Here is a 25,886-nt window from a genome sequence, read left to right as displayed (position 1 = left end):
CCCTACAGCAATGAGCCATGTTTTGTGGAACAGTGTTCTGCTTCCCAGGGGCACATTGCCTGGGACCACAGACTCCAAGGAGCCGCCTTCTTGCCTCATTGCTTCGCAGGAGAACAACGGCCCCTGTTTGTTTAATCCCAGTCCATTGTGGCAGCCTTGACTGCACAGAGCTCACTTGTGATTCATGTGAATGTCACTTGAGCTCCCAGAGGTTTGCAGCCATAATTCAACATTTGTTAATAGCCACTTAGAATGTCCCTGAAATAGCTAACAGGCCCAGGGGATAAAAGGTGTTCTGCTAAGAAATCATTCTAGGAAGACAGAAGCAGCCTTGGCCCCAACTTTAGAAGACACTGTTATTTCCAGTTCATGGAGATGCTTCTCTCTCATTGGCCACCTTCTCACACTCTTGGAGGGGTGGACATCTCTCAGGGCCATCAAGGAGAAAGCAGGACCTAAAATTCCCTACACCATCATGGTGGACATGCTAAAAGATCTAACCGATACAGCTCCCGCTCCAGAGAAAGGTCCCTCTATCACCATAGCCAACGGAGGAGGAGAATACAAAAGAGAACCCAGTCCAGACAATCTCAGGAGAAAGCCCCCAGCTCAAAGAACAGAAATGAGGGAACAGAAAAATGTTATACTGAATCAGAAGCCGAAAAGGTGGTGGATAGATGGAGATGTAAAGACGGAGGGGGGTGAGACCCAACTCACAGTTGGGCTCTATCATGCTGCATAGTTGATAAGTTACTTAATTCTTCCCAAATTGGATTGAATATCTTACCCAGGGTCATATAACTGATACAATAAGTCCCCTACATACGAACGAGTTCTGTTCCAAGAGCACGTTTGTAAGTCGAACTTGTTTGTAAGTCCAACAAAATTAGCCTAGGTACCCAACTAACCCTGGAGGAGGGCATGGCAACCCATTCCAGTATTTTTGCCTGGAGAATCCCCAAGGACAGAGGAGCCTGGAGGGCACAGTCTGTGGGGTCAAAAAGAGTTGGATGCAACTGAGCAATGAAGCACAGTTCACCCAACTAACCCAGTTGTCTACTGTACTGTAATAAGTTTATAATATGTTCACATCTTTGAAAGCTCAAAACTCGAAATTTCTTATATAAAAACTTACTGTCTATGATTATAAAATTTCAATCAAGGCCATCTCACTCCACAGCCCCGGCTCTCAACCCCCGTGCTATACTACCGCCTGGAACTCTGTTCAGAGTGCAGGTGGACTGAACCTTCAAATTCAAGTCACGGATTCGGAGGCAGAAGCTCTCAATGCCAAGCTCTCGCCACCTGGTTCCTTCAACATATCTGTTTCCCATAAAGTTAGCATTTTGCCAGCTGTTGTTGTTGTTCAGTCCCAAGTCAGGCCTGACTCTTTGCAACCCCATGGACCGCAGCCTGCCAGGGCTCCCTGTCCCTCACCATCTCCCGGAGTTTGCCCAAGTTCATGCCCATTGAGTCAGTGATGCCATCCAACCTTTTCAAATGCCAGAGTCAGATTTAAAATGGGGAAGTGGAGGCAGAAAGAGCCAGCAAGGCAGAATCCCATGCACATCTGAAAATTGATGCTCATGTCCTAATGTCAGACCCCAGAGCCCTCCAGTTAGCAATCTGAGAGGGACAGCAAGTGTCAGCCTGGCAAGAAAAGACTTCTCCACCTTCTCCACTTTCCTAAAGAGGGTGATGTGGAATTACTAGGCCTGTCCACCTGTACATTCCTGAGCCGACAGACAAGGGAGGCAAAAATAAACGATCTAATACAGATTTGCAGAGCTGGGAGGTCGAGGGGACCACAGACGTGTGTCCAGCTCTTAGGGGTGCCATGCTTGTGACAGGCAGAAATCACAGCAGCAGGATCCAAAGCCCACTTTCCCCGAAAAGGGAAAACTGATTTCACAGGGCTGATGCTCGGTGACCCGGCTGTGCAACCGGTGAAACCAGCTGCACCAAGATGCATGACATTAGCCCAGAATCCACCTGCATGGTCATCAACCAGAAAGGTCTGGGGGGAGTCCCCTCTCAGAACCAGTCATATGACTGCATCCGTGCTCCTCTTCCTCCTCTCAGCCTGGAACTGGAGCTGCAAGGTCTTGTTCCAGAAAGTTGGAATATCCTCTTGCACCACAAAACCGTCCTCTGGTGCAAATTATTATACGTAGGATGGATACACAAGGTCCTACAGTGTAGCACAAGAAACCATATTCAAAATGATACAAAGTGGGGCTCTGTAACAACCTAGAGGGGTGGGAAAGGGTGGGACGTTCAAGAGGGAGGGGACATATGTACACCTACGGCTGATTCATGCTGATGTATGGCAGAGATCAAACCAGTGTCGTAAAGCAATTATCCTTCAATGTAAAACAAACTTAATGGAGAAGGAAGTGGCAACGCGCTCCAGTATTCTTGCCTGGAATCTTTCATGAACAGAGGAGCCTGGCGGGCCACATCCATGGGATCGCAGAGAGTCAGACACGGCTGAGTGACTGAGCACAGTATGACTCTATACACGCATTTATGTCATTGTACACACGCTGCAGGGGTCTGGGACTTGATGGGCTCCCTAGGTAAAAATTTTTCCTAAAGGTGACAGCTGGCTTTTTCATCTATGTATCTTCAGCATCTAGCTCAGTGCCTAGCACATAACAGGCATTCAATTTTTTTTTAATGAAAATAAATAAGTAAACAAAATTTTAAAATCCTATGATAAGCCATAATGGAGAAAACATGAAAAAGAATGTATGTGTATTTATGTGTGTGTGTATATATATATATATATATATATATATATGAAACGTAAATCACTGTGCTGTAGGGCAGAAATTAGCACAACATTGTAAATCAACTATACTTCAATAAAATTTAAAAAAAAAAAACCTCATTTGCCTTCAGTCATAGAGAGCTGTGCTGCCTTTGCCTCTTCTCTCTGTTTACCTGCACAAGGGTGAGGGATGCAGGTAAGAGATGGGGCTGCATGGAAAGCTGCACCCCACTCTCCTGCTCTCATTCAACCCTGGGAGCTGCCCAGGCTCCTGGTTCCCTGAGCAAGATACAAGAGTCATGGAGAAAACTTCAGCCTAAACTTCAAGTCTTTTGAGCTGAAGACTCACAGATGAATAGCCTGACTTCACTCAGCCCAGCACAAACAAGCTCGATGTCCTCACAGAGAACCCCCAACGGGAATCAGAAGGCAGGAACTCTGACCCTCAAAGGTGCCACTCTCTTGTTGAGTGACCCTGCATCTGTCACTCAGGTTTTCTGAGCCTCACGTGTTCAACACTGAAACAGACGCACTGTTACCTTTTCTGCTTTCAGAGTTACTGTGAGGACCAAATAGCATCTTAGGAAGCCTGGAGGACCTGGAACCAGAGTACCTGGTTCCAATACCACTTCCACCAATTCTTAGCTAAGTGACTTCAGGCTTGTCATTTAACTTTTCTCAGCCTCAATTTTTTTTCCCTACCAAAAAAACAGAGTTGCGAATAGAGACTGGATCCCAGGTAAAGGACAGGATTTGAGATGTAGCATTGCACTCAGAAAACTTTAGCAATTATTAACGGGTTTTGTAAACTACATAGTTTTGATCAAATGGAAGGAATTCTATTTTTGACATATTCTGGGTGTCTCTCGTAGCTTAGAGCAGGATCTGGGTGCCTGGCTTGTTCACAGCCTCATCATCCCCATACTCATGGAATTCACAAATGTCAATATGGATTTTCCCCCCAAAATCCTTGGCTCTCAGATCTCCTGTTAATAAGTTTTATCTCCACCTCATCTTAGTAATAATAAAAATAACAGCAGCAACAAAATACTGACACTCTACATCTGGCCAGAAGCTCAAAGCTTTGCTTCTATTATTGCATTCCCGCAGCACACCATCCTATATAGTAAGTACCAGTATAATCATTATTTAATACATGAGGAAACAGAGAAGTAATTTGCACAAGATCATTACTAAGATTCGTTTTTTAAAGTCAGAGAACAGTTCACTTCTGACACCAAGCAGGTGGGGTTTCCCCTCATACCAAGCCATTCTGACCCTAACTACCCAGAGTTAGGGCAAACCCCAAAGATTAAAGGTTCAGACCCATAAGACAGTCCCCAGTTCAGATGCCAGTCTCCAAGACACCTGTACTTCATACCAGCTGACTATAAATCGGGTTCCCATGACCCACTCCTCAGGTTTGATAATTTGCTAGAATGGCCCCCGGTACTCAGGAAAAGTTCTCTTACTCTCGCTGGTTTATTTTAGAGAACACAACTCTAGAACAGACAGACAGACAGAAGAGAACCTTAGGACAGGGAACAGCATACAGGGAACTGAGCTTCTGCCCTTTCCCTGGGTATGCCGACCCCCACAGCTCCTCCACGTGTTCACTAGCCCAGAAGTTCTCTGAACCCCTTCATTCAGAGGTTCTTATGGAGCGGTCCCATTACATAGGCGGGATTGATTAAATCATGGGCCACTGGTGATTAGCTCAATTTCCAACCTTCTAATCACATGACTGATGGAAACCAGACCCCATCCTGAAGCCATCCAGGCGGCCAGCAAGATTTACTTCTTTAGCATAAACTCAGGTCTGGTTGAAACAGCGTTATTAGGAATAACAAAAGATGCTCTTGGGACTTCTCTAGCAGTCCGGTGGTTAAGGCTTCATCCTCTAATATAGAGGGTGAGGGTTGAATCCCTGGTCAAAGAGCTAGAATTACATGAGCCTCTAGGCCAAAAAACCAAAACATAAACCAGAAGCAATATTGTAACAAATTCAATAAAGGCTTTAAAATAATTTTTTTAAAATACTCCTCTCACCCAACCCTTCCAGATATTCCAAAGGTTTTCAATCTCTTGTACCAGGAACCAGCAAATGAAGACCAAATATGCCTTTCTTATAAATCAAAAAATCATAGCTATGCAAGCCTGGAGCCCACACTTATCAGACACTGAAATCCACAGTTGGCTAAAATATCTCATTCTATAATTACCTCTGGTGCCAGTACCCCTACATCCTCCCCACACTTCCCATAACACCCTGGTACTCCCAGGCAGGGCATTCTCCCAGCCAGGTTAGCCTTCCCAGCCTCTATAACTGGGGCTATTGCTAACCCCACCCATTATAGAGGTACCCTTTTTAAATAATTTTCGTTACTTATTTATTTTTTTTTCTTTTTGGCTGTGCTGGGTCTTCATTGCTGTGTGCTTTTCTCTAGTTTCAGCAAGCAGGGAAGGCTTCCCAGTGTGGTGGCCTCTCTTGTCGTGGGGCACAGGCTCTAGGGCTCACAGGCCTCAGTAATGGCAGCACATGAGCTCAGTAGTTGCGGCTCTCAGGCTCTAGAGCACAGGCTGAATAGTTATGGTGCACGGGCTTAGTTGTTCCTTGGCATGTGGGAATCTTCCCAGACTAGGGAGCGAACCCATGTCTCCTGCCTTGGCAGGTAGATTCTTTACCACTGAGCCTCCAGGGAAGCCCTAGAGTAACCTTTAACTCAAGTACCTCTTTGTCTCTCCTGCCCCCACCGGAAACCAGGCCAGGCTCAAACACATCCAAGATCTGCTTTCTGAGACTGGCACTAGTGGTCAGAATTTACGATGAATTGTCCTGGGAACTACTTGTCCAGAAGCCGCACAGACTCCCTTGGGGAGGCCAGATCATTTACCAGCCACTCCAAGCCCTGGTGACCACCACCCACACACATCCTCCTCTCTCTCTAGATGAACGGAGCCTCTTCTGTCTCCAAGGATTTTCTGGCAGCAGCATCCTTATTCCTCACTCTTGAAACTCACAGCCTCAAAGCTACACGGTATTGGGTGTAGCAAGCTACATGGGCTGGCTTGCCTCTATTATCGATTCCTCTCAAAGCCATCTGTCAGTGGCCCTCACCTCTGACCCCAAATATCTGTTCCAAAAGGAAATAAATCAAAGATGCTCAGAGCTGAAAGCAACTGTAGAGGTCATTACATCCAACTCTTTATGTGACATTGATCCACCTCTACGGCGTCGCCAGTAAGCGACTGTGTGGCCTCAGCTAGAATGACACAGCACGGGTGGTCCCCGGATGGCCCCTTCCAAGCAGCTGATACCACCTCTGTGAACAACTTCCCACCCCTGGGCACCAGCACTGCCCTCTGGCCTCTCGAAGAGAAACCTCATCTCTTTTCCCTAGGAGGACCTTCTGAGTGCAAGAAGATAGCAACCCCCTGGCCTTGGGTCACCTGCTTCCCTTTTCAGTCTAAACAGTTCTCAGTTCTTCCCTGCATTCCTCATCACTCACGGTTTCTGTGACATATGAGGAGTGTCACCCCTGGTCAGCCGTACATTTCTCACTGCCTCCTACTTTATGGATGAGCCCGAGCCACTGCCAACATCAAAGGCAGCCGCCTCCTCCCTGTGGCCTGAAGCCAGACTGAGGCCCATCCAGTGAAGGCTGGGAGGAGGGTAAGAAAGGGACGCTCTCAGAGACAGCGGAACTGGGAAAGGACGAGAAGGCGGGTGTTGGTAAAGGTGAGAGCTAGGGTATGAGCAGCCTGAGCTGGGGGCGGTGGCAGGTGGGGACCAGGGGTATGCAGGAGCTGCGAGAATAGGAAGAGCTCAGGCCTTAGGGCACAGGCCTTCCCTGGTGGCTCAGAGGATAAAGCATCTGCCTGCAATGCAGGAGACCTGGGTTCGATCCCTGTGTTGGGAAGATCCCCTGGAGAAGGAAATGGCAACCCACTCCAGTATTCTTGCCTGGAGAATCCCATGGACAGAGGAGCCTGGCAGGCTACAGTCTATGGGGTCGCAAGAGTCATACACGACTGAGCGACTTCACTTTAGGGCACAGGCAACTTTGGGAAGGGCTTTCCTTGGACAAAAAGTTCCAAAGAGGAATACACAGCTGAGCCTAGAATAATGAATCCCAATCAGAGAGATGCTCATCTGTGTTATGAAAAGTCTCCCTTGGAAATTGTTACAGACTCCAGAGGAGGACACATCTAGAAAGACTGAGGCTTATAAGACTTTTGAAATCGGTATTTCCTTCGCTCCAAGCCAGATACAGGTTCACGTGCCTAAGTGATTCTCCATTTTGTCAAATAGATGGAGAAGCAAAAACGAATCAATACATAGGTTGGGCTCCCTAGCAGAGCCTGAGACAGGGTTCCTCATCCAGGTAATTTATTGAAGTGAAAGTGAAGTGAAGTCGCTCAGTCGTGTCCGACTTTGCGACCCCATGAACTGTAGCCTACCAGGCTCCTTGGTCCATGAATTTTCCAGGCAAGAGTACTGGAGTGGGTTGCCCTTTCCTTCTCCAGGGGATCTTCCCAACGCAGGGATCAAACCCGGGTCTCCCGCATTGCAGGCAGACGCTTTACCATCTGAGCCACCAGGGAAGACAATTTATTGAAGGAATGATGAACTCAGGAAAAGCCTAGAAGGGAGGGAGGCACACAAGATAGGGAAGGAAGAAGATGTAAGCAAAGTGGTGTTTTGGGGAGACGCGGAGCTCAACCTGACCCCATGGAAAGCTCGGGAGTGTGAAAAACGGCACCCTAATTTCTGGGGTCTTGAGACGCCTGGCATTTTGAGCACATGGGTCAGTCAGTTGCTGGCCCCTGGCTGCCCCCAGGCGGTGGGGAGGTGTATAACTTCTCAGCTGTCTCCTAGACAGGCACTGCCAACTGTCTAAGGACCAAGGGCGTCCTTCTGATCTCAGGCCAGATAGGAGCCATAGGAGCTGTAGCCCCAGCAGCAGGATAGAGGGTCTGGATGGAACTACAGCATCTTTCACAAACGCCCTTGCTAACTTGAACACAGACCCCTGCTCACAACTCTAGGACCAGCGTGATTTAGACTTTTGGGCAAAATGATCAACTGCAACCACACACAAGGCTCACGGACAGTTTTGACTGTAGGGTTTGGTGCCTCCCTGTTTCTGCTACACCCACACAAGGTATCAGGGTATTTTTCCTTCCATTGTACAGCTCTATCTATATAACACAAACAACTAAATAGATAAGCATATCTGGTTACTAAACAACATCCATTCCTTGCCTCCAAACATAAAATTGTAGTTTCAACGAACAAATGTGAGATCAGAAAATAAACTTTGATTGTGTTCTACTACATTAGAGTTCTACAAATTGGCACGTCCTTGGGAAACACCTAGTTTAGCCTGCTCATCTTACAAGTAAAGAAACTGAGGCCCAGAGAAGCTAATTACCTTGCCCAAGGTTGGGTCACTCCATCAACAGAAGTCAATAAATGCAGGCAAATACGTTCCTTCTGTGCTTCATGCTTTATTTCTCCTGAATACAAATTTCCGTGGCCAGTGAGGTAATCGATAGGGAATGGACCTGAGTCATGAGAAAATAAGTGCTGGGAGATGGAGACATGCGTTTGCAACCAAAGGATGACCCTCTGCAGAATGTTCTTCTCAAATAAAGCCCATTCTGATAAATAGGCTTCTATCACAGGCTTCCAGTAACCACTAAGCCCCATCTGTATGAAATGGCTTGAAGTCCATTGCAGGGGAGAACTGTGGTACATGGAATTTCAAATTTGCAGAGGTGATGAAGGCCATTAGTTTCAGGTTACAATAGATCATGGGTCAAACAGCCCTGCTGCTCAAGTTTGATATGGCAACCTTGCTCCATCAAACACAAACACTCCGACAAAAAAAGAGGCAGCACACAGCACACTTTCAGATATCTCTAGACCCAGGTGACATATTTTTGTTCTGCTGGAGAAAATGGGATTACTTGGTTCTTTGAAATATGAACTGCTCTATGGGAACAATGCCTCTGACAAGTTTGGTGCTAAAAGCTACCAATTCAAAAAATAAATAAAAATAAAAAAGCTACCAATTCAGTTGTGGGGCCTTTTTACATGGCATCCCATTCCAGCTCTTACTCTAGAAATTGGTAGCAAACTAGGTTTCAGAAACTTTATAGAAAATTGTCTAGCGTTCATCTCATCGTTAAGGGAAAGACTTGCTGTAGAAAGGAAAAGGGAGCCACTGGAGCAAGGCGGAAAGACTCCATTTCCAATTCAGTAAGCTCTCGGGTAGCCTTCTTCCATCAGCAGTTCTGGAGGTCTAAGAGCTCCCAGGGACAAGAGTGGAAACACAGAGCAACTCGGTACCAGCCCAGTGGCCTGATGAGGCCTTAGCCTCTCTTGGCAAGCAGATGGTTTGGGTTATTGTAACACTCATTCCTAGTTAGTATCCCAGCCCTTCATCACATCAGAGTGAAGTCAACACACCCCTGAAAGCTTTACTGCCAGAAAGACATGACGTAACACTGCAAACTAGAAGATCCCCACCATAGGCTGGCACCATGGAAAACCACCCACTCGGCTGGGCAGAGGTTGCCTCTGCAAGAGCATGGTAAATATGCACAAGACTTCCAAGCAACTTCAGGAATAAGAGCTATCATTTACTCTGGATTCAATGCAATGTATATGCGTGCATGCTAAGTCTCTTCAGTCTTGTGCGACCGTATGGACTGTAGCCCTCCAGGCTCTTCTGTCCATGGGATTCTCCAGGAAAGAATACTGGAGTGGGTTGTCATACTCTCCTCCAGGGGATCTTCCCGACCCAGGGATCAAACCTATGTCTCTAAAATCTCCCGCATTGGCAGGCGGCTTCTTTACCACCAGCACCACCTAGGAAGCCCAATGCAATGCATACTGTTTTGATATATAGCCTAGAAACTTCCCAGGTTAGAGTAAGTCAGGGTCTATATATCATGCTGAGGCAGGCAGAGATGACCAGGCAAGGAGAACCTCGTGGTCTTCACAGTCCATGGTCCTCATGGTCATGAGGAGTTGGGTCTCATCCAGGAACGAGATTAAGCCTCAGTCAGAAGATCCAATTGGGGTTCAATAAACACATCTCTGGTTCAGTCCAGCAAACATACAACACACAGGACCAAGATGGCTTCAGGTAAATGCACAGCTGGGCTGTCAATCAAGGGCCATCAGAAAAGAGTAACTTGGACTAACCCTGGTGGCTCAGTGGTGAAGAATCTGCCTGCCAATGCAGGAGACACAGATTCGAACTCTGACCCAGGAAGATTCCACATATTCCAGAGCAACTAAGCCCGTGTGCTACAGCTACTGAAAACCACGTGCCTAGAGCCACTCGCCACAAATAGAGAGTGGCCCTGCTCGCCGCAACTACAGGAAAGCCCACGCGGCAACAAGAACCCAGTACAGCCAAAAAGAATAAACAAATAAAATTATTTTTTAAACAAGAGCAACTCCTGTTCAATTGTGAACCTAAAACCCAAGGAAGCAGAGTTAAGAGAGGCTGGTACCTCTTTCTCTCACAAATTATCCCTGGATGCTCCTGGCAGATAAGACAAAATATATCCCACCAAAGGGGTATTGCTCAGACCCATGGAGACCCATCTGTAGATTTTATTTTTACACTAAATGGACCTTTGAAGGAATTTCTAACCCTCTGGATACTACCCAGGGGACCCAGGGAGAAGAAGGCAAGCAGACACGGGCTGAGTGTATACTGCATGCCAGACCAGGCATTAGATGTACAGATGTGTGAACCCAGGCATGACCAAATGGAGTTACTCCCCAGACACCAAAATAATACATGCAATTATATCTAAGATGCTATTATGGGCAAAGTTGTCTTCTTTATTCCTTCCCACACTTCCCAAGTTTTCTCCAGTGAGCATGGATTGTTTCTATAATCAGAAAGTGTATTATTAAAATAATAACAATAAGAGACAAGTCATCTCAATACAGGGGGAATCCTGGGTACCTACACTGTAAAGGGAAGCCAAAAATGCAATTGTTCAGTTGATATCAGAGTCACCTTACATTTGAAAAGCTGCAAACCCGCTTCATACACTCTGATGACACATTGGAAGAGCTTTCGATGTGATAACCAGTTCTAAGTCCTGAAAATATAAAATTAGGGGAAAAAAATCATGTCTTACAGGAAAGAGAGACTGAAATGGACAATGTATAAAAATTATCAGTGGTTAAAGAATGCAAGTATTAAATTAAATCTTCTCCAAGGTCCCTTTCAGCCTAAACACTTCATGATTCTAATGCAAGGGAAAGCATGCATAATGACTGTTCTATCAGAGGAGTACGCCAAAGGCTGTCTAGAAGACAGGGGAGGAAGAGATTAATTTAGATTATGATATGGGGAAAGGGGTTGGCAGTGGTTTCCTAGAGAAGGCCACAGAGATATTAGGGCTGGGTTTTAAAGGATGCGTAGGATTTAAATAAATAGACATAGAGGTGAGAGATGTAAAGAAGACAGGCCCATGAGCAAAGGATGTGGGATCAATTCAGGAAACAGCAAGGAACTAATAAAAAAAACAGCTTTCCTGGGTATTTACTGTGGGCAGGCCCTGTTTTCAGCATGACAGATGCAGAGAAAGTGTTTGATGAGACAAGATTCCTGCTCTCAACAAGCCCCCCGATCCAGAGGGGTAAGAAATGGGCCATAAGCTCTCTGATGGCAAAGATCTGGTCTAGCACCATCCCTGCTACATGGGAGGTGCTCTGTTTGATTAACAAAGGAATGGATGTGCTAGGCACTCACAGGACATGCTGGATAAAAGATGCCTGCCTGGTACCCAGGCCACTCGACTCCTATCAGGGGTAAGGGGGGCAGCACAAGCTTCCTGGGCTAAGGTTAGTGGCATGAGCTAGACATGGAAGCCAAGCTGGTGGGTAAGGAGGGGGTGTTCAGGTAGAAGAACTGATATGGACATACTGTGAAAAGGGAATGCTTGACACATTTTGAGAGTGAAGAACCCCACAAACACAGCCGTTGCCCATGATCTAAAGCTGTTAGTGAGTCACAGTGAGGAAGAGTGGGCAGGGCCCTGGCCTGGAGTCATGGGAGCCAGCATCCAACCAAAGCTCAGGCAAAACTCCTATGGGATGCTAAACAAAGCAAGGGCCCTGCTCTCGTACCAAGCACCTGCCCCACACTAGCTCTCGGCATCCTTGACCTCCCTAGATCAGTACAACGACTCTGAGTGACAGGCATTATTGTTTTTAATTAGAGATGGAGAGAGTATAGTTAAGAAATTTGCCTTACACAAATTACAGATTATACAGGGAAGAGGGGGTATGGTTGGAATTCCAACTCAGATCTCTCCCCAAAGCCCCCATTCTTCACACACCTGCTCCTCTTGTGATAAGGAGTAATAAGATTAGCTATGGACCCACCGACCTGGGGCAAGAATTCCAAATATATGAGCTTGCTAAACCCTCCCCAAGCCATCTCGCTAAGGCCATGTGACGTGGATGACTAAGAATTATAGAATTGCCTCTAACAAGATCCCATTGTGGAGGGACCTTTCTTTCAGTACAAAAAGAAAGAAATGCCTAAGAAATGTCAGGTTTAAAGTACACGCACACACACACACACACACTATGGAATCAGGTTAAAAATGCAAACTGGGCATCATTTGCTTTCCTGAACTTGGAGGCGGATGAACCCCAATGTGATAAGCAGAAAAAAGACGTGAAACTGTCACGTGCTAGTTACAAGCAGTGGGATTGCCACCTGTCAGCAACAGTTAGCTGCTGAATCCAGCTGTGACCTCCACTCTAAGAAACCCCATCCCTGCGATGCTAGGCTTTCCCCCAGGGCTCCATACAGAGAAAGTAGCAACCTCCTCGCTACCGTGACAGCATTACTCATCAACTGACTCTTCTGGTGGGCTGTAAACAGGGCAAGCAGCCTGGACAATAAACACCTTCCTATTTATCTTGATAATAACCCTGCCTTACGTCTGCATCGTTGTCACAACACGCAAAAGGACTTTCATATATACCGTCTCACATGACTCGTTCTCCCCTGTGAGTTACAAAGTCACGGGTTACAATCAGATGTTCCATGAGCAAGTCAGTGCCGAGAAGGGCACAGAACCCAACCCAGGGAATAAGCTTAAGACATGATGGAGGTGGGACTCAAACTTAAGTCTTCCTACTTCTAATCTTAACTTCAACTCATCCAGTCACGACCAGACAAACACTCCCACGGCGAGCCCTCTCACCCTTTCCTTCTATACTAGGTCAGCTGGGCAGGCTCTGCCAAGTAGATACTGTTGAATCAAAATGCTCCTCTTCTTTCCCAGGAAGGAAAAGTATGTACCCATCTGAAGTCAGATGGTCCTGCTGCTGCTAAGTCACTTCAGTCGTGTCTGACTCTGTGCGACCCCATAGACGGCAGCCCACCAGGCTCCCCCGTCCTTTGGATTCTCCAGGCAAGAACACTGGAGTGGGTTGCTATTTCCTTCTCCAATGCATGAAAGTGAAAAGTGAAAGTGAAGTCTCTCAATAGTGTCCGACCCTTAGCGACCCCATGGACTGCAGCCTACCAGGCTCCTCTGTCCATGGGAGTTTCCAGGCAAGAGTACTGGAGTGGGGTGCCATTGCCTTCTCCACAGATGGTCCTAGGTGAGGGCTAAGAATGTACCTGCCCAAGCATGAAGCATACCTGTTTACATGGCAATCAGAGTCCCACACACAGCTTCTGGGACTTTTAACCTCCGCTGACAGTCTTTCGCTCTGCTCGAATCATGGCTCATTCGCTAATTAAAGGGTATTATGCACTTCATTGCTCACCAGCTAAGAACTTGGAATAAGGAAGCGTCTGCAAAAGCATTAGCCCCGGAGATGGCATTAGGTGCGCTTTACAGAAAAAGAAAAACGGGAAAAATGATCCACTTGGGACAGTCCCTCCCTGACACTTTACTGGTCTACTAAGCCAGCCACAGCTCATAGAGGAGGAAGCCACCCAGCATAGGACAAACCCAGGGAGAGTCCAGCAAATGAACCAAAGGAGAGGGGTACGGAGTACAGAGAATGAATGAGAGAGAAAGATGGTGAGCTGACTTCTCCCTCAGCCACCTGTGAGGTCTCACACTCCTCTGGTGCACCCCAGGCCAAAGACAAGTACACCTGGACCCCAGGCCAAGAGGCCAGGGAGACCAGGGTGAGTGGGAAGGACTAGCCTTCACTGCAAGGTCCTGGAACAAATTTGACATCACAGCCCACCCTTGGAGCCTGGCTGCTCACTGTGACCAATGGGCGAAACAGATCAATGTCCCGCCTGGAGCGGGTGCCCTTTCAGACACTCTCCTGCCCTACTGGACACAATCCAGCCCTGAGACCCATCCCCTTTTCCATGCAGGGGGAAGACTGAGGTCAGTCCAAGGAGGGGCACTCAACCTAGATCAGTCTTGAATCTGGTGAGCATGACAGATAATGACATGACACTTGACATTTATATCCACAGGCAGCTTCCCTATTGAAGTGAGAACCTGGCAAGGTCAAAGGCTCGGGTCAGGATTGAAGGCCTGATCTTTGGCCTCTTGGAACCCCAGGGACCCAAATGACAGGCTGAGTATGAAACAGCAGCCGGGGATCAGAGAACCTTTACTTCTAAATGGAACTTGGTCATGAGTTGAGAGGAAGTCATTAGGTGTACATGTGGTCATGTGGATGCTTGAGAGAACTTGGTCCAGAGGCGGCTACCCACCGTGGTGGCTCTGGTGCCACCCTCTCTCTCTCTCTACTCTCTGCATGTTCCATGCGTGTTCAGGCAGACAGAGGAACAGCTGAGTGTGTGTCTAAGCTGCGTGGTGCAGTGGAGAAGCTGAGCGTTGCCACGGCACTAGAAAGCATGGGGTGGATACAATGATGGTTTCAGCCTCCAAGAATGAGGTTTTCCCCTCATCTCTCCCCAAGCCACCTAAGACATCATTTGTGCGTGACATGTTTTTGGATCCTGTTTGCTCCAATTTAGAAAGGCTTCCAGGATTGCTGGTCCCTGCCCCCAGCTCAGACCCGCTTCCTCTTCAGCTTCCATATACCACGGCCTGATTCTGCTGGGCTGTTTTGCACAAGGTTTCAAACAAATCACACAGAACAACTCCCCCAAGAGAGAGAGCTCTACAGGCAGCGAGAAGCAGTACCCTCTCCTTCCCCGCCCCCCAACACTCAAGCACTCTTGGTTTTTCTAGAGAAGACCAGAGACAGCCCACAGCAAGCACAGAGGCTGTGGGCAGAAATCGGTTGTAGTGTTAAAAGAAACTCACAGCAAGAGGCTGCTAAGGCAGTGGATCTGAGAGCAGGCGGGGAATGGATGTATCACGGAGCAAGGTAGGGCATGTCTTAATTAAGCAGAGGACCTCAGACGAGAGCTGACGACAGAGTCGGGTCTCTCTGCCATTTGCCACGCCAAACTTACGACTGCAATTTGGCTCAAGGTTCTGAGACTCAAAAGCTCTAAGGCAGCTTTGGGAGAAGCAACCACACTGGGCTTCTGGAGGGTCCCAAGGCCCCTGATGTCCCAGGCCCCCCTGGGAGCAAGGAGCTGTCGGCAGCAGCAATCAGACTTGTGGTGCCAAGTTCTGCCTAGCAGCCCACTAATTAGGCAGACACAGCTCCCCTCCCATCCTTTCTCTGCCCCTCCAGGAAGCCCCTGTCTGAAAGGGAGCCACCTCCCCTCCGCTTTTGCTCTTTACTCAGCTCCACACTCCTCCTCCAGGCTTTGGAATCTCACAGCTGCTCGCCCCCTCCCCACACCACTCCTCTCGTATCCACGTTGTTAAGCGATCATCATCATTGTACAGATAGCAAACTGAGCCTCTGAGTTTCCAGCTGAAACTCCCAGACCAGCCAGCCTGCAATGCTTTGCCCTCACAGGCATCTCACAGACCATCCTGCCTCCATCTAAACCCTCCTCTCTGGGCCAAGCACCCTGGACATCTCTTTGCTTTTGACCTGCCAGCAGACCAGACAGAGACCCTGGGGCCCCTGGCCTCTCCTCTCCTGACATGGAGCTCAGAATCCGCACAGGAAAAGGCAGCAAAGAGACTTCCACACCTTTGCAGTATCACCTGCTCCAGCAAGCTCCCAAAGCCAGGAACCAGCCAGGCTGCCTGGGGCCCCACACCCCCTTCTCTGGCAGCTTTAAGCTCCAGCCCAACCCACAGGATGCAGTGCCTGATGCTACTTCCGAGCAGAGAGAGAAAGGGGAAAAAAAAAAATGCCACCTCGTCAATGACAAGCTGTTCCAATCACACAGCTCAGACACCAAGTGCCCTGGACCACGGACAGCTCAGGCCTCCTGCCTTTGGGTGGGTGAAAGGCAGCTCAGCACATCTCGGGGAGCCATCGCCCAAGGCCAGGCCCCCCGCTCGCCCTGCACATCCGGCCAGACAACAGTGCCCATCCCAGCGGGCAGACGCCTCCTGCCAGTTCCAACAACTCTGGCCAACTCCCCTCTTGGCCTTCAACCTGAGGCACGGCTCTCCCTCCTGCTCCAAAGCAGAGAGAGACCTCAAACCAAGCCAGAGGCCACCAGCGTGGCACTTCTCCAAAGACCAAGCACAGAAAGGAACTGAATGCCAAGTACTCACGGTGGTGAAGTCCTGGTGGCCACACTCCTGCCCCTTGAACTTGCAGTAGAGCATCATATCCTTCAGGTCATGGCCCACGCGGTGCAGGAACTCCAGCATGCTGAACTGCTTGGGTTTGTAGTGCTTGAAGTTGGCCTTCTGCTGCAGGGCCTCCAGCACCGTGGGGTCGGCCAGGTGCGGGTCGGGGATCTGCAGGTTGACGTCCAGCAGCGCCAGCAGTTCCCCGGCGTGGTACAGGTCATTGGTGGTGAGCCTGGAGAAACGGAAGCCGTTGAGGTTGCAGAGGGTCACGGCCGGGAAGACCAGGCTTTGGGCCACCACCTCGTCCACCTTGGTGACGTGCTGATAAGAGAGGTAGTAGGACACCCTCTCCGAGCTCTCAACCAGCAGCAGGCCCAGGGAGCCCACGAAGGCCACGGCCCAGAGCACACGCCGGACGGTCAGCGGCCCGTAGACGAAGATGTGGCGGATGCCGTGGAGGGTGGAGGTGTTGGCGAAGATCTGGATGCTAGAGGGCTGCAGGCTCCCCTCGCTGGGGCTCTCCTTGAGGTCCATGGGGACCCTGTGCAGTTCCGCAACTGGCTTCAGGTTGATCAGATTTCAGGGAAAGAGTTCCCAGTCCTCGGGTCTCTGCTTAAAGCTTGACGTTCAAGGGAGGGAAGGAAAAGCCAGCATCAGGCAGGGCAGCACCACCGGAGTTTATCCTGAAAGCCCAGCCGCACGCTGCCAGGGGTGAGTGTTTATATAAAAAAAAAAAAAAAAACCCATTCAAACTCTAGCTCCTGATTTTTTCCAGGCGATAAGGAGGGCTGGTTTTATTTAGGGAGACACCAAGGTGATGTGGAAGAGATGTGGGTGGGAAGGGAGAGCTTAGCCAATGGAAATAAAGTCCTCCCCCCTACACACGCCACTAGAGACAAGATTAAAAGCGAGAGCGAGGGAGAAAATGCTTAAAACAAGTCGCTCAGCAGCTCGGAGCCTGTTAACCAGTGCATAATGCCCCGTGTTCAGCATCCTGGGGATGTCAGGGCGGCCACGCTGATGCACTGCAGGCGGGCGCAGCGGCCGAGCTTCAGGGGCCCCCGTCGCCGCCACCGCCGCCGCGGCTGCTCGGGTCCTCTCCTCTGCCCGTGCTGTTTTGGACTCCGGATCGCGTTTCTCGCCGCCGGCCTCCGTCCCTCCTCTCCTCTCGTCCGTCCTCCGGGCCCCCCTTTTATTGGGCAGAATTCCAAATGCCGGGCGGTCCGCGGCTCGCGCCTCCTCCTCGGAGAGTAGGCAGCGCGCGCGGCCGCGGAGAGGCGAGGACCAGGAGACTGGGAAGGAGGCTGGGGGCTCCGGAAGGGGACTCGTCTGTCTCCCACCCCCGCCCCGCCACCCCCATCCCACCCTCTCAGGAAAAGCGAGGACCCAGAGGGCACCGAGAGAGCCGCCCTCCCTCGCCCCCTCCACCAGCAGGCTGTTGGGATGGGGAGAGGGCCGGTGGGGGTGGGGGCGAGGGTTGCGGGGAGTCCGGGGGACCCGGCGAAAGTTTCTTTTTGGTCTGTTTTGGAGGGAGCTAATGGGGGCCTCTCCCCGCAGGGGGAGAACCAGCCCCCTCCCCGGGAGGGAGGACGTGACAGTCGCCCCCTATAGGTGGCAGGAAGGTACCTTGATCAACTCCCAAGAGCCCAGTATGGGGGTGGAGGCAGCAAGCCTTTGCACCAAGATCTGTTCCCAGGTCAGACCCAGCCTTGGGTCTCCAGACACAGAGATGCTGGAAGGTGGGAAAGGAAGGGAGCTCGGGAAAACCCCTGATGCCTGCGGGAGGGGGACATTCCAAGGTATGAGGGACCCCAGGCGCCCCTGGGAGACCACAGGCAGAGCAACAAGTAGCCTTCACCTCCGCAGAGATGTCAGGAGATTTTTGCATCTGAAAGAGAAAGACAGCTGGGGTTCCAGGTAGGACTGGCTGCCTTCCCTTGGGCTGTGTGTGTGTGTGTGTGTGTGTGTGTGTGTGTGGAGTTCTACCCCAGGATTTGCCAGATGGAAACACAGCTGGAGCTATAGATGGGAAAGAAAGATCGGGCTTCCAGCCACCTACCTCTTTTTTTCCTGAAAATCCACTGGAAGTCAGCCCCTGCCAGCAGGTGGGTGTGGCTTGCCCAGTGCCAGGGATCAAAGGGCTGGAACCCATAGAATCAGTGAGGCTAAATCCCCTTCAGGAGGAAAGGAACAGAAAGTTCCAGTGGCCAACCCTATGCACACTGCCAAGGTGGGGCAGAGCCACACGGGGATGCCGTGTGGAGCCAACCTGATGTCCCCAGGGCATGCCCAGCTTAAATAGCACTCCTTGAGAAGAAGGCAGTTTAGGGAACGTCACTCTTGGTTTGTATCTACTTTGAAATATTTCTCTATCCCATCTGCCCTCTCGCTTAACCAGATCCAAGCTGGTAACAGAGTCTGGATGTGCACTGAGGCAACACATGGCTTTAAATCGATGGTTTATCGATCCTGGGAGCTTAAAGAACAGAAGCATCCCAAATAAGGACAAATGACAGAGGCCAATTAACTTCACGCGTGTGTCAGCCCAGAGGTTCCCAATTCCTGCCTCCAGCTGCCGAGATGGGGTCAGGGCTTCAAAACAGGGGGTGCCAAGACTAACTAAGAATCTATCATAGGCTTTCCTGGTGGTCCAGTCATTAAGAATCTGCCTATCAATGCAGGGGACATGGGTTTGATCCCTGATCCGGGAAGACCCCACGTCCCGCATGGCAACTAAGCCCGTGCGCCACAGCTACCAAGTCCACGTGACCTAGAGCCTGTGTTCTGCAATGAAGAGTCGTCACTGCAGTGAGTGGGCTGTGTGCCGCAACTAGAGAGTATTCCTGACTTGCCACAGCTAGAGAAAGCCTTCACACAGCAAAGAAGACCCAGCACAGCTGAAAATAACTGAGTTAATTTTTTTTTTTTTTAAGAATTTATTGTGCGTCAGGACTGGGCAAGGATGTCGTCTCATTTCACTTAATGCTTTCAACCACCTTGACAGGTGTGTGTTATTACCCCATAAAGTGAAAGTGAAGTCGTGTCCGACTCTTAACAACCCCATGGACTGTAGCCTATCAGGCCCCTCCATCCATGGGATTTTCCAGGCAAGAGTGCTGGAGTGGATTGCCATTTCCTTCTCCAGAGGATCTTCCCGACCCAGGAATCGAACCCGGGTCTCCCGAATTGCAGGCAGACACTTTACTAAGTCTGAGCCACCAGGGAAGCCCCATATATACACACAAATAAACAGAGGCTCAGGAGAGTAAAGTCACACAACTCGTGAGTGCCCAAGCAGGATTTGAACTCAGGCTTTTGTCTCCAAAACACGAGCTCAAAGGCATAGTCAAAACATGTCTTCCCAAATTTAGGAAGAGGACAAGCATTTCTACTCCACTTTGGTAGCTCAGTTCGTAAAGAATCCACCTGAATGCAGGATATCCTGGATCAATTCCTGGGTTGGGAAGATCCCCTGGAGAAGTGATAGGCTACCCGCTCCCATATTCTTGGGCTTCCCTGGTGGCTCAGCTGGTAAAGAATCCGCCTGCAGTGCAGGAGACCTGGGTTTGATCTCTGGGTTAGGAAGATCCCCTGGAGAAAGGAAAGGCTACCCACTTCAGTATTCAGGCTACCCACTTTAGTATTCTGGCCTGGAGAATTCCATGGACTGTATAGTCCATGGGGTCACACAACTGAGCGACTTTCACTTCCCCCATTTTACACATACACACAAACTCACCTTGTACTACACACCGACCAGCTCCTCCTCCACGGACATGAAGCAGCCCTCCTCGTCCTCTCCACCAAGCCAGGTCCTTTTTGGCCATGTTTTTCATAGCGCCAGGCCCTCCTCCTCCAGGACTACCTCCCAGATGCACCTCTGTTGTCTTTGGCTCATTAGCCTGTTCAACAAGTCTGTGGATCTCTGACACCATACCAGACACTCCGTTGGTTTGGGGTAAACAGAGAGGAATGGAATATACTTCCCATCCTTGATAATTCAGGGTTCTACAAGGCTGGAGGCAGTGTTCATTTGCAAGCTGATCCCGTACATACGGAAGGCAGGGAGAGACCGAAGAAAGAGGCAGCGCTGCAGGCTGGTTGGTGACAGGTTTAAAAAGCAAGAAAACTTACATACAATCTTAGGTGCTGCCAGAGGAGTAGGTCTCTGCACCAAGTTTTAGAAGCTGAAATAGAAGCCTTAGAGGCTTTCCTGGTGACTCAGTGGTAAAGAATCCGTCTGCCAATGCAAAAGACATAGGTTCGACCCCTGGGTCCAGAAGATTCCCTGGAGAAGGAAGTGGCAACCCACTCCACTATTCTTGCCTGGAAAATTCCATGGGCAGAGGAGCCTGGCGGGCTGCAGTCCATGAGGTCCCAAAGAGTCAGACCTGACTGAGCAACTAAACAACAGCAGTTAAGAGGCCTTAACTGGGCTCGGGAACACAGACCATCCAGATGGTCTCAACCCCACCTTACTCTCTCAAGGCTGTGTCCTGAGGCACCTTCTAGCCCAGGAAATGTACGTGCACAATCCAAAGACAGGGAAGAAGTGAGGAGACTCTGATTGCCCCAGACCCATCCTCTTGATGACCTTTCCTAGGATTCCACCCCTCGTGACCGGCTCTATTTCACATGTGCAGCCCCCTCCTTGGAAACATTCCCTGAAAGGTCAGCCCGGGTTTCACTCGCATGGAGCTCGTTGGATGGTTATCTGGCTACATTGGAGGCAGATGCCTCACCTACAATACAGGTGCATGCAAGAGAAAACATAAGACAGTCGTTCCCAAATTAATTTTTTTTCCACCCAGAGCCCCGTGGTTTGAAGCACTGATTTATAAGCCCCCCTATACTTTAGCCACCTGATGCAGAGAGCCACCTTATTGGAAAAGACCCTGATGCTGGGAGAGACTGAGGGCAGGAGCAAAAAGGGGATGACAGAGGATGAGATGGTTGGATGGCATCACTGATTCAAAGGGCAGGAGTTTGAGCAAACTCAGGGAGATAGTGAAGGACAGGGAAGCCCGGTGTGCTGCAGTCCACGAGGTCACAAAGAGTCAGACACAACTGAGCAACTGAACAATAGCAACGATAGGCTGAGGGTAGGATCATTCAGGGCATCCATTTGTGTCCTTGTGTTATTTAATAAAAATAACAGATTAGCAGACAGAAGACTCACCAGGTATGAACACACAACATTCTGCTTGGCTAATGGCCCATGTGTCTCCGGCAAGGCAGCGACGTTGTCCAAGGCCATCCTATGTTGGAGGAGAGCTTTTCTAATTGAGAATGTCAGGGTTCAGGAAGGACAGGCTTTGTTGGCTTTCAGTCAGGGCTTCGGAGAAGGCAATGGCACCCCACTCCAGTACTCTTGCCTGGAGAATCCCATGGATAGAGGAGCCTGGTAGGCTGCAGTCCATGGGGTCGCCAAGAGTCAGACACAACTGAGCAACTTCCCTTTCACTTTTCACTTTCATGCATTGGAGAAGGAAGTGGCAACCCACTCCAATGTTCTTGCCTGGAGAATCCCATGGACAGGGGAGCCTGGTGGGCTGCTGTCTATGGGGTCGCAGAGTCAGACACGACTGAAGCGACTTAGCAGCAGCAGCAGCAGCAGCAGTCAGGGCTTCCCGGGGGAGTTTAGTAAGGGCCTCTGTGTGTGTTTTGGTGTCCTCCAGGCCAATGGACGGAGAAGGCAATGGCGCCCCACTCCAGTACTCTTGCCTGGAAAATCCCATGGATGGAGAAGCCTGGTAGGCTGCAGTCCATGGAGTCGCTAAGCGTCGGACACAACTGAGCAACTTCCCTTTCACTTTTCACTTTCATGCATTGGAGAAGGAAGTGGCAACCCACTCTAATGTTCTTGCCTGGAGAATCCCAGGGACTGGGGAGCCTGGCGGGCTTCCGTCTATGGGGTCGCACAGAGTCGGACACGACTGAAGCAACTTAGCAACAGCAGCAGCAGGCCAATGGAGGGGACAAAGACGGCGATCAAATGATGGCACCGTGGGAATCAGAAGGTGTCCCCCTGGCCTCGAGGAGAGGAAGGCGGCAGCTTCAGGAACTTGACCTGGTTGGGTATGCCGTACTTCTTGGCTGGGGGAGGCAGCACTGTCGGGTGTGAAGAGATGAACTGGAGGTGAGACAGGCCAGGCCAGGACTGCACCTTCTCCTCTCAAAGGCGCATGTTCAACCTCCGGTCTAGCTGGTTTCCGCAGGCCCAGGTTGCAGCAGAATGGTGGGATCCCAGTGGAGACTCCTCCTCAACCAAGGGTGCAGAGCAACTCACCCATCCCAGTGGGTCGTCCCATGGCAAATTCCAGTGGATGAAACCTCTCCCAGGCTCGACGGGGCTTGGTGTTCTCAGCTGCACTGTGGGCTGATCCACAGTGAGAGTCCAGGCAGTGTTTGTCTCCCACCATTTCCACACGTTTACAGGATCAGGTGCCCGGCATATGGGGCCATAGGCCCCTACCTGGCCAAGGTGGCTTTACCTGCTAGTAGTTTAATCTGCTGCTTTCATATCCCAGTTTTCCTTTTTACCGCCCCTGCTGCTTACAGGATATAAGGAAGAAAGAATCTCTGGTCACTCTCATTTTTTTTTTTTTTTTTGCCCCATCTTATATATCATGACCTTTGCAATGTGACCCCCATCACTATCTGTTCGATGACAGTATCCATCCATGGTGCTCAGCCTTTCTAAGCCCCCCAGGAGTGGCAACCTGGTTTGCACAGTCCCAGGGGATAACTTGGGTTAAGCCAGACTCAGTGTCCACACAAACCAGGGCATATTGAGAACTCTTACTCAGCAGGAGGAGGCAAATAATAATCAATTTGCCAATCTCTCACCAGTAGGTATGCCAGTGGAAAGCACCACCCTCCCCTGGTAGCTGCCTTGAGCGTTGTTTAGAACACACGGGACATGCTGTTTCCACATTAACCGAGTCACTGTCTATCAGGGGCCACCTGGTGGCCTTGGCAACACACCCTCCTGCCCAAGCACCACGTGCCACACCTCCCATGGGATGCCTAGGGTCATCAGCTGTAGCCACTGAAGGGTCACTTGCCACAGCTCATCCCCAGGCTAGAGCGTCAGCTTCCTAATTGCCAGGGCATGTGAGCTGAGATGTGAAAACGGTGAGCATTGCCTCTGTCTCTAACAGGTGAACCCAAATATCTTTCCACCTATCCTGACTCCACAAGGGCTTATCTGTGATCATCCAGTCTCAGCTTCCCATTGTCCAAGCCTTAGAACAGACCCCTTAAAAAAATTTTTTTTTTTGACTAGGGCTGCCCAGCCTGGGAAATTCTTAATTCCCCAAGGAGGGATCTAACCCACAACCTCTGCAACAGAATCTCGGAGTCTTAGCCACTGAACTTGCATGAAAGTCCCAGAACAGCCCTTTAGAACAGGCCAACTGTCAGTGAAAGGGTTATCAGCCAGGCCTCATAAGTGGTCACCAGCCAAATCACTTGGAGTCCTGCCCTCTGGCTACTGAGGTTCATTCCTGTGTCCAGGTGTCTATGTCCAAGGCATCAGGGGGACTTTCTCCCACTCCCTCCCTACAGACCACAGGAATAGTGGCAGGGGCTTTTGGGGAATGTACTTTCTCTACAGGGCCTGGGACACTCACCTTTCTAGAGGCAGTGGGCTGGTGGAAGGGGTGCCCCCCTACTACAAATACGTATGTGACACTTAGTCAAAGTGGGGGTTTGAGCCAAGACAGAGGTGTGTGGATGGAACATATTGTCGACCTACCCCTTGATAGAAAGGGATGTTCTTACCAGGATGTGCTGTTCCTTTGTTAGACTCTACCCCAAGGAGCTCTGTATATCCCACTGGGACCCAGTACTCTGTGGGGTATATCAGCTTTATGCTCCCTCCCACTTGTCATTGTTTAGTTGCTAAGTCATGTCTGACTTTTTGCAATCCCCCCAGGCTCCTCTGTCCATGCAATTCCCAGGCAAGAATACTGGAGTGGGCTGCCATTTACTTCTCCAGGGGATCTTCCCACCCCAGGGATCGAACTCCTACATTGGCAGGCAGATTCTTTACCACTGAACCACTTGGGAAGCCCCCTCCCAGAGCTGGGACCAAAATTCTAAAGGTTCTCTCTCCTCTGCTATGCTTGCCGCTGCACCCAACCATACTTCTCAGAGGCCCAGACACACCAGATGGTGGCCCTGCTTGGGAGAAGCCCAGAACTTACATCTGCTTCACCTGTTGCTTCATCTTCTCAAAGGCAGCTCACTACTCTGATCCCCAGCCCCACACCTTACCAGGCGGTATAAGAGACAGATGGGGAATAAAAGTTCTCCTAAACCCCCAAATCCCTACAAAGGCTGAATGGTGCCTCTCTCATGTTCTTAGAGGTTGGATAGCCTTGCCCATGGTCAACCACAGCTTCTGAGACAACACAAGTCTTATCTGACAAACTAGTCCCCAAAACCTCATGGCAGTGCCTGGGCCTTGAATTTTTTTTTTTTTTCTTTTTTTTGTGGACTCACTGCCCAGACTCTGCTTATAAATGTTCGAGCCAAGCCTAAAGAGGGCTTAGTGCAGAGGCAAGTCTCCACATGTTAACATTGTATCAGCAACATGATGGGCCCGTTTGACTGGTGTGGGGAAGGGAAAAAGGGACAGGTCCTGGGGTACCATCCATGACACAGAGTGAGCTGTGCAGTAGCCTTGGGGCAGGTCCTGGAAAGGTCCAGGGTTGCCCCTTCCTTGGGAGGGCAAACTGATCTTAGTTATCAGAAACCTGTACTGACCAGAGTCTTTCATGGATCTTCTTTCAAATGATAACATTTGGGAATTCTCTGGTGGTCCAGTGATTAGGAATCCACGCTTCCACCGCAGGGACACGGGTCTGATCCCTGGTCAGGAAATTAAGATCCCACAGCTTGGCCAAATACAAATAAAATGAAACATATTTACGTTAACATTTCTGCAAAAGCATCTGAGTAAAACAGTAATTGTGAATGACGCAAGACTTAAAAAATGGCCACTGTTAAAAGTTTGACTAGATCGCAGCACTGTTTATAATAGCCAGGACATGGAAGCAACCTAGATGTCCATCAGCAGATGAATGGATAAGAAAGCTGTGGTACCTATACACAATGGAGTATTACTCAGCCATTAAAAAGAATACATTTGAATCAGTTCTAATGAGGTGGATGAAACTGGAGCCTATTATACAGAGTGAAGTAAGCCAGAAAGAAAAACACCAATACAGCGTACTAATGCATATATACGGAATTTAGAAAGATGGTAATGACAACCCTGTATGCGAGATAGCAAAAGAGACACAGATGTATAGAACAATCTTATGGACTCTGTGGGAGAGGGAGGGGGGATGATTTGGGAGAATGGCATTAAAACATGTATAATATCATATAAGAAACGAATCGCCAGTCCAGGTTCGATGCAGGATACAGGAAGCTTGGGGCTGGTGCACTGGGA

The 25,886-nt window shown here is 49.7% G+C and overlaps 1 protein-coding gene across 1 annotated transcript in view; it reads right to left on the bottom strand.

Moving 5' to 3' along the window:
* The window catches only part of ASIC2 (acid sensing ion channel subunit 2), a 1,207,137-nt gene extending 1,190,052 nt beyond the window's left edge, over positions 1–17,085 (bottom strand). Inside the window, exon 1 of the mRNA XM_061390402.1 lies at positions 16,403–17,085. Coding sequence (XP_061246386.1) covers positions 16,403–16,957 — 555 coding nt within the window. The 5' untranslated portion in view covers positions 16,958–17,085. The remainder of the gene's footprint in view (positions 1–16,402) is intronic.
* Between the last annotated feature and the right edge of the window lie 8,801 nt (positions 17,086–25,886).

The sequence above is a fragment of the Bos javanicus genome, chromosome 19 (assembly GCF_032452875.1).
Source record: "Bos javanicus breed banteng chromosome 19, ARS-OSU_banteng_1.0, whole genome shotgun sequence".
Taxonomy (NCBI): domain Eukaryota; kingdom Metazoa; phylum Chordata; class Mammalia; order Artiodactyla; family Bovidae; genus Bos; species Bos javanicus.
The sequence above is the reverse complement of the archived record's forward strand: the minus strand, read 5'-3'. Positions and strand labels throughout refer to the sequence as shown.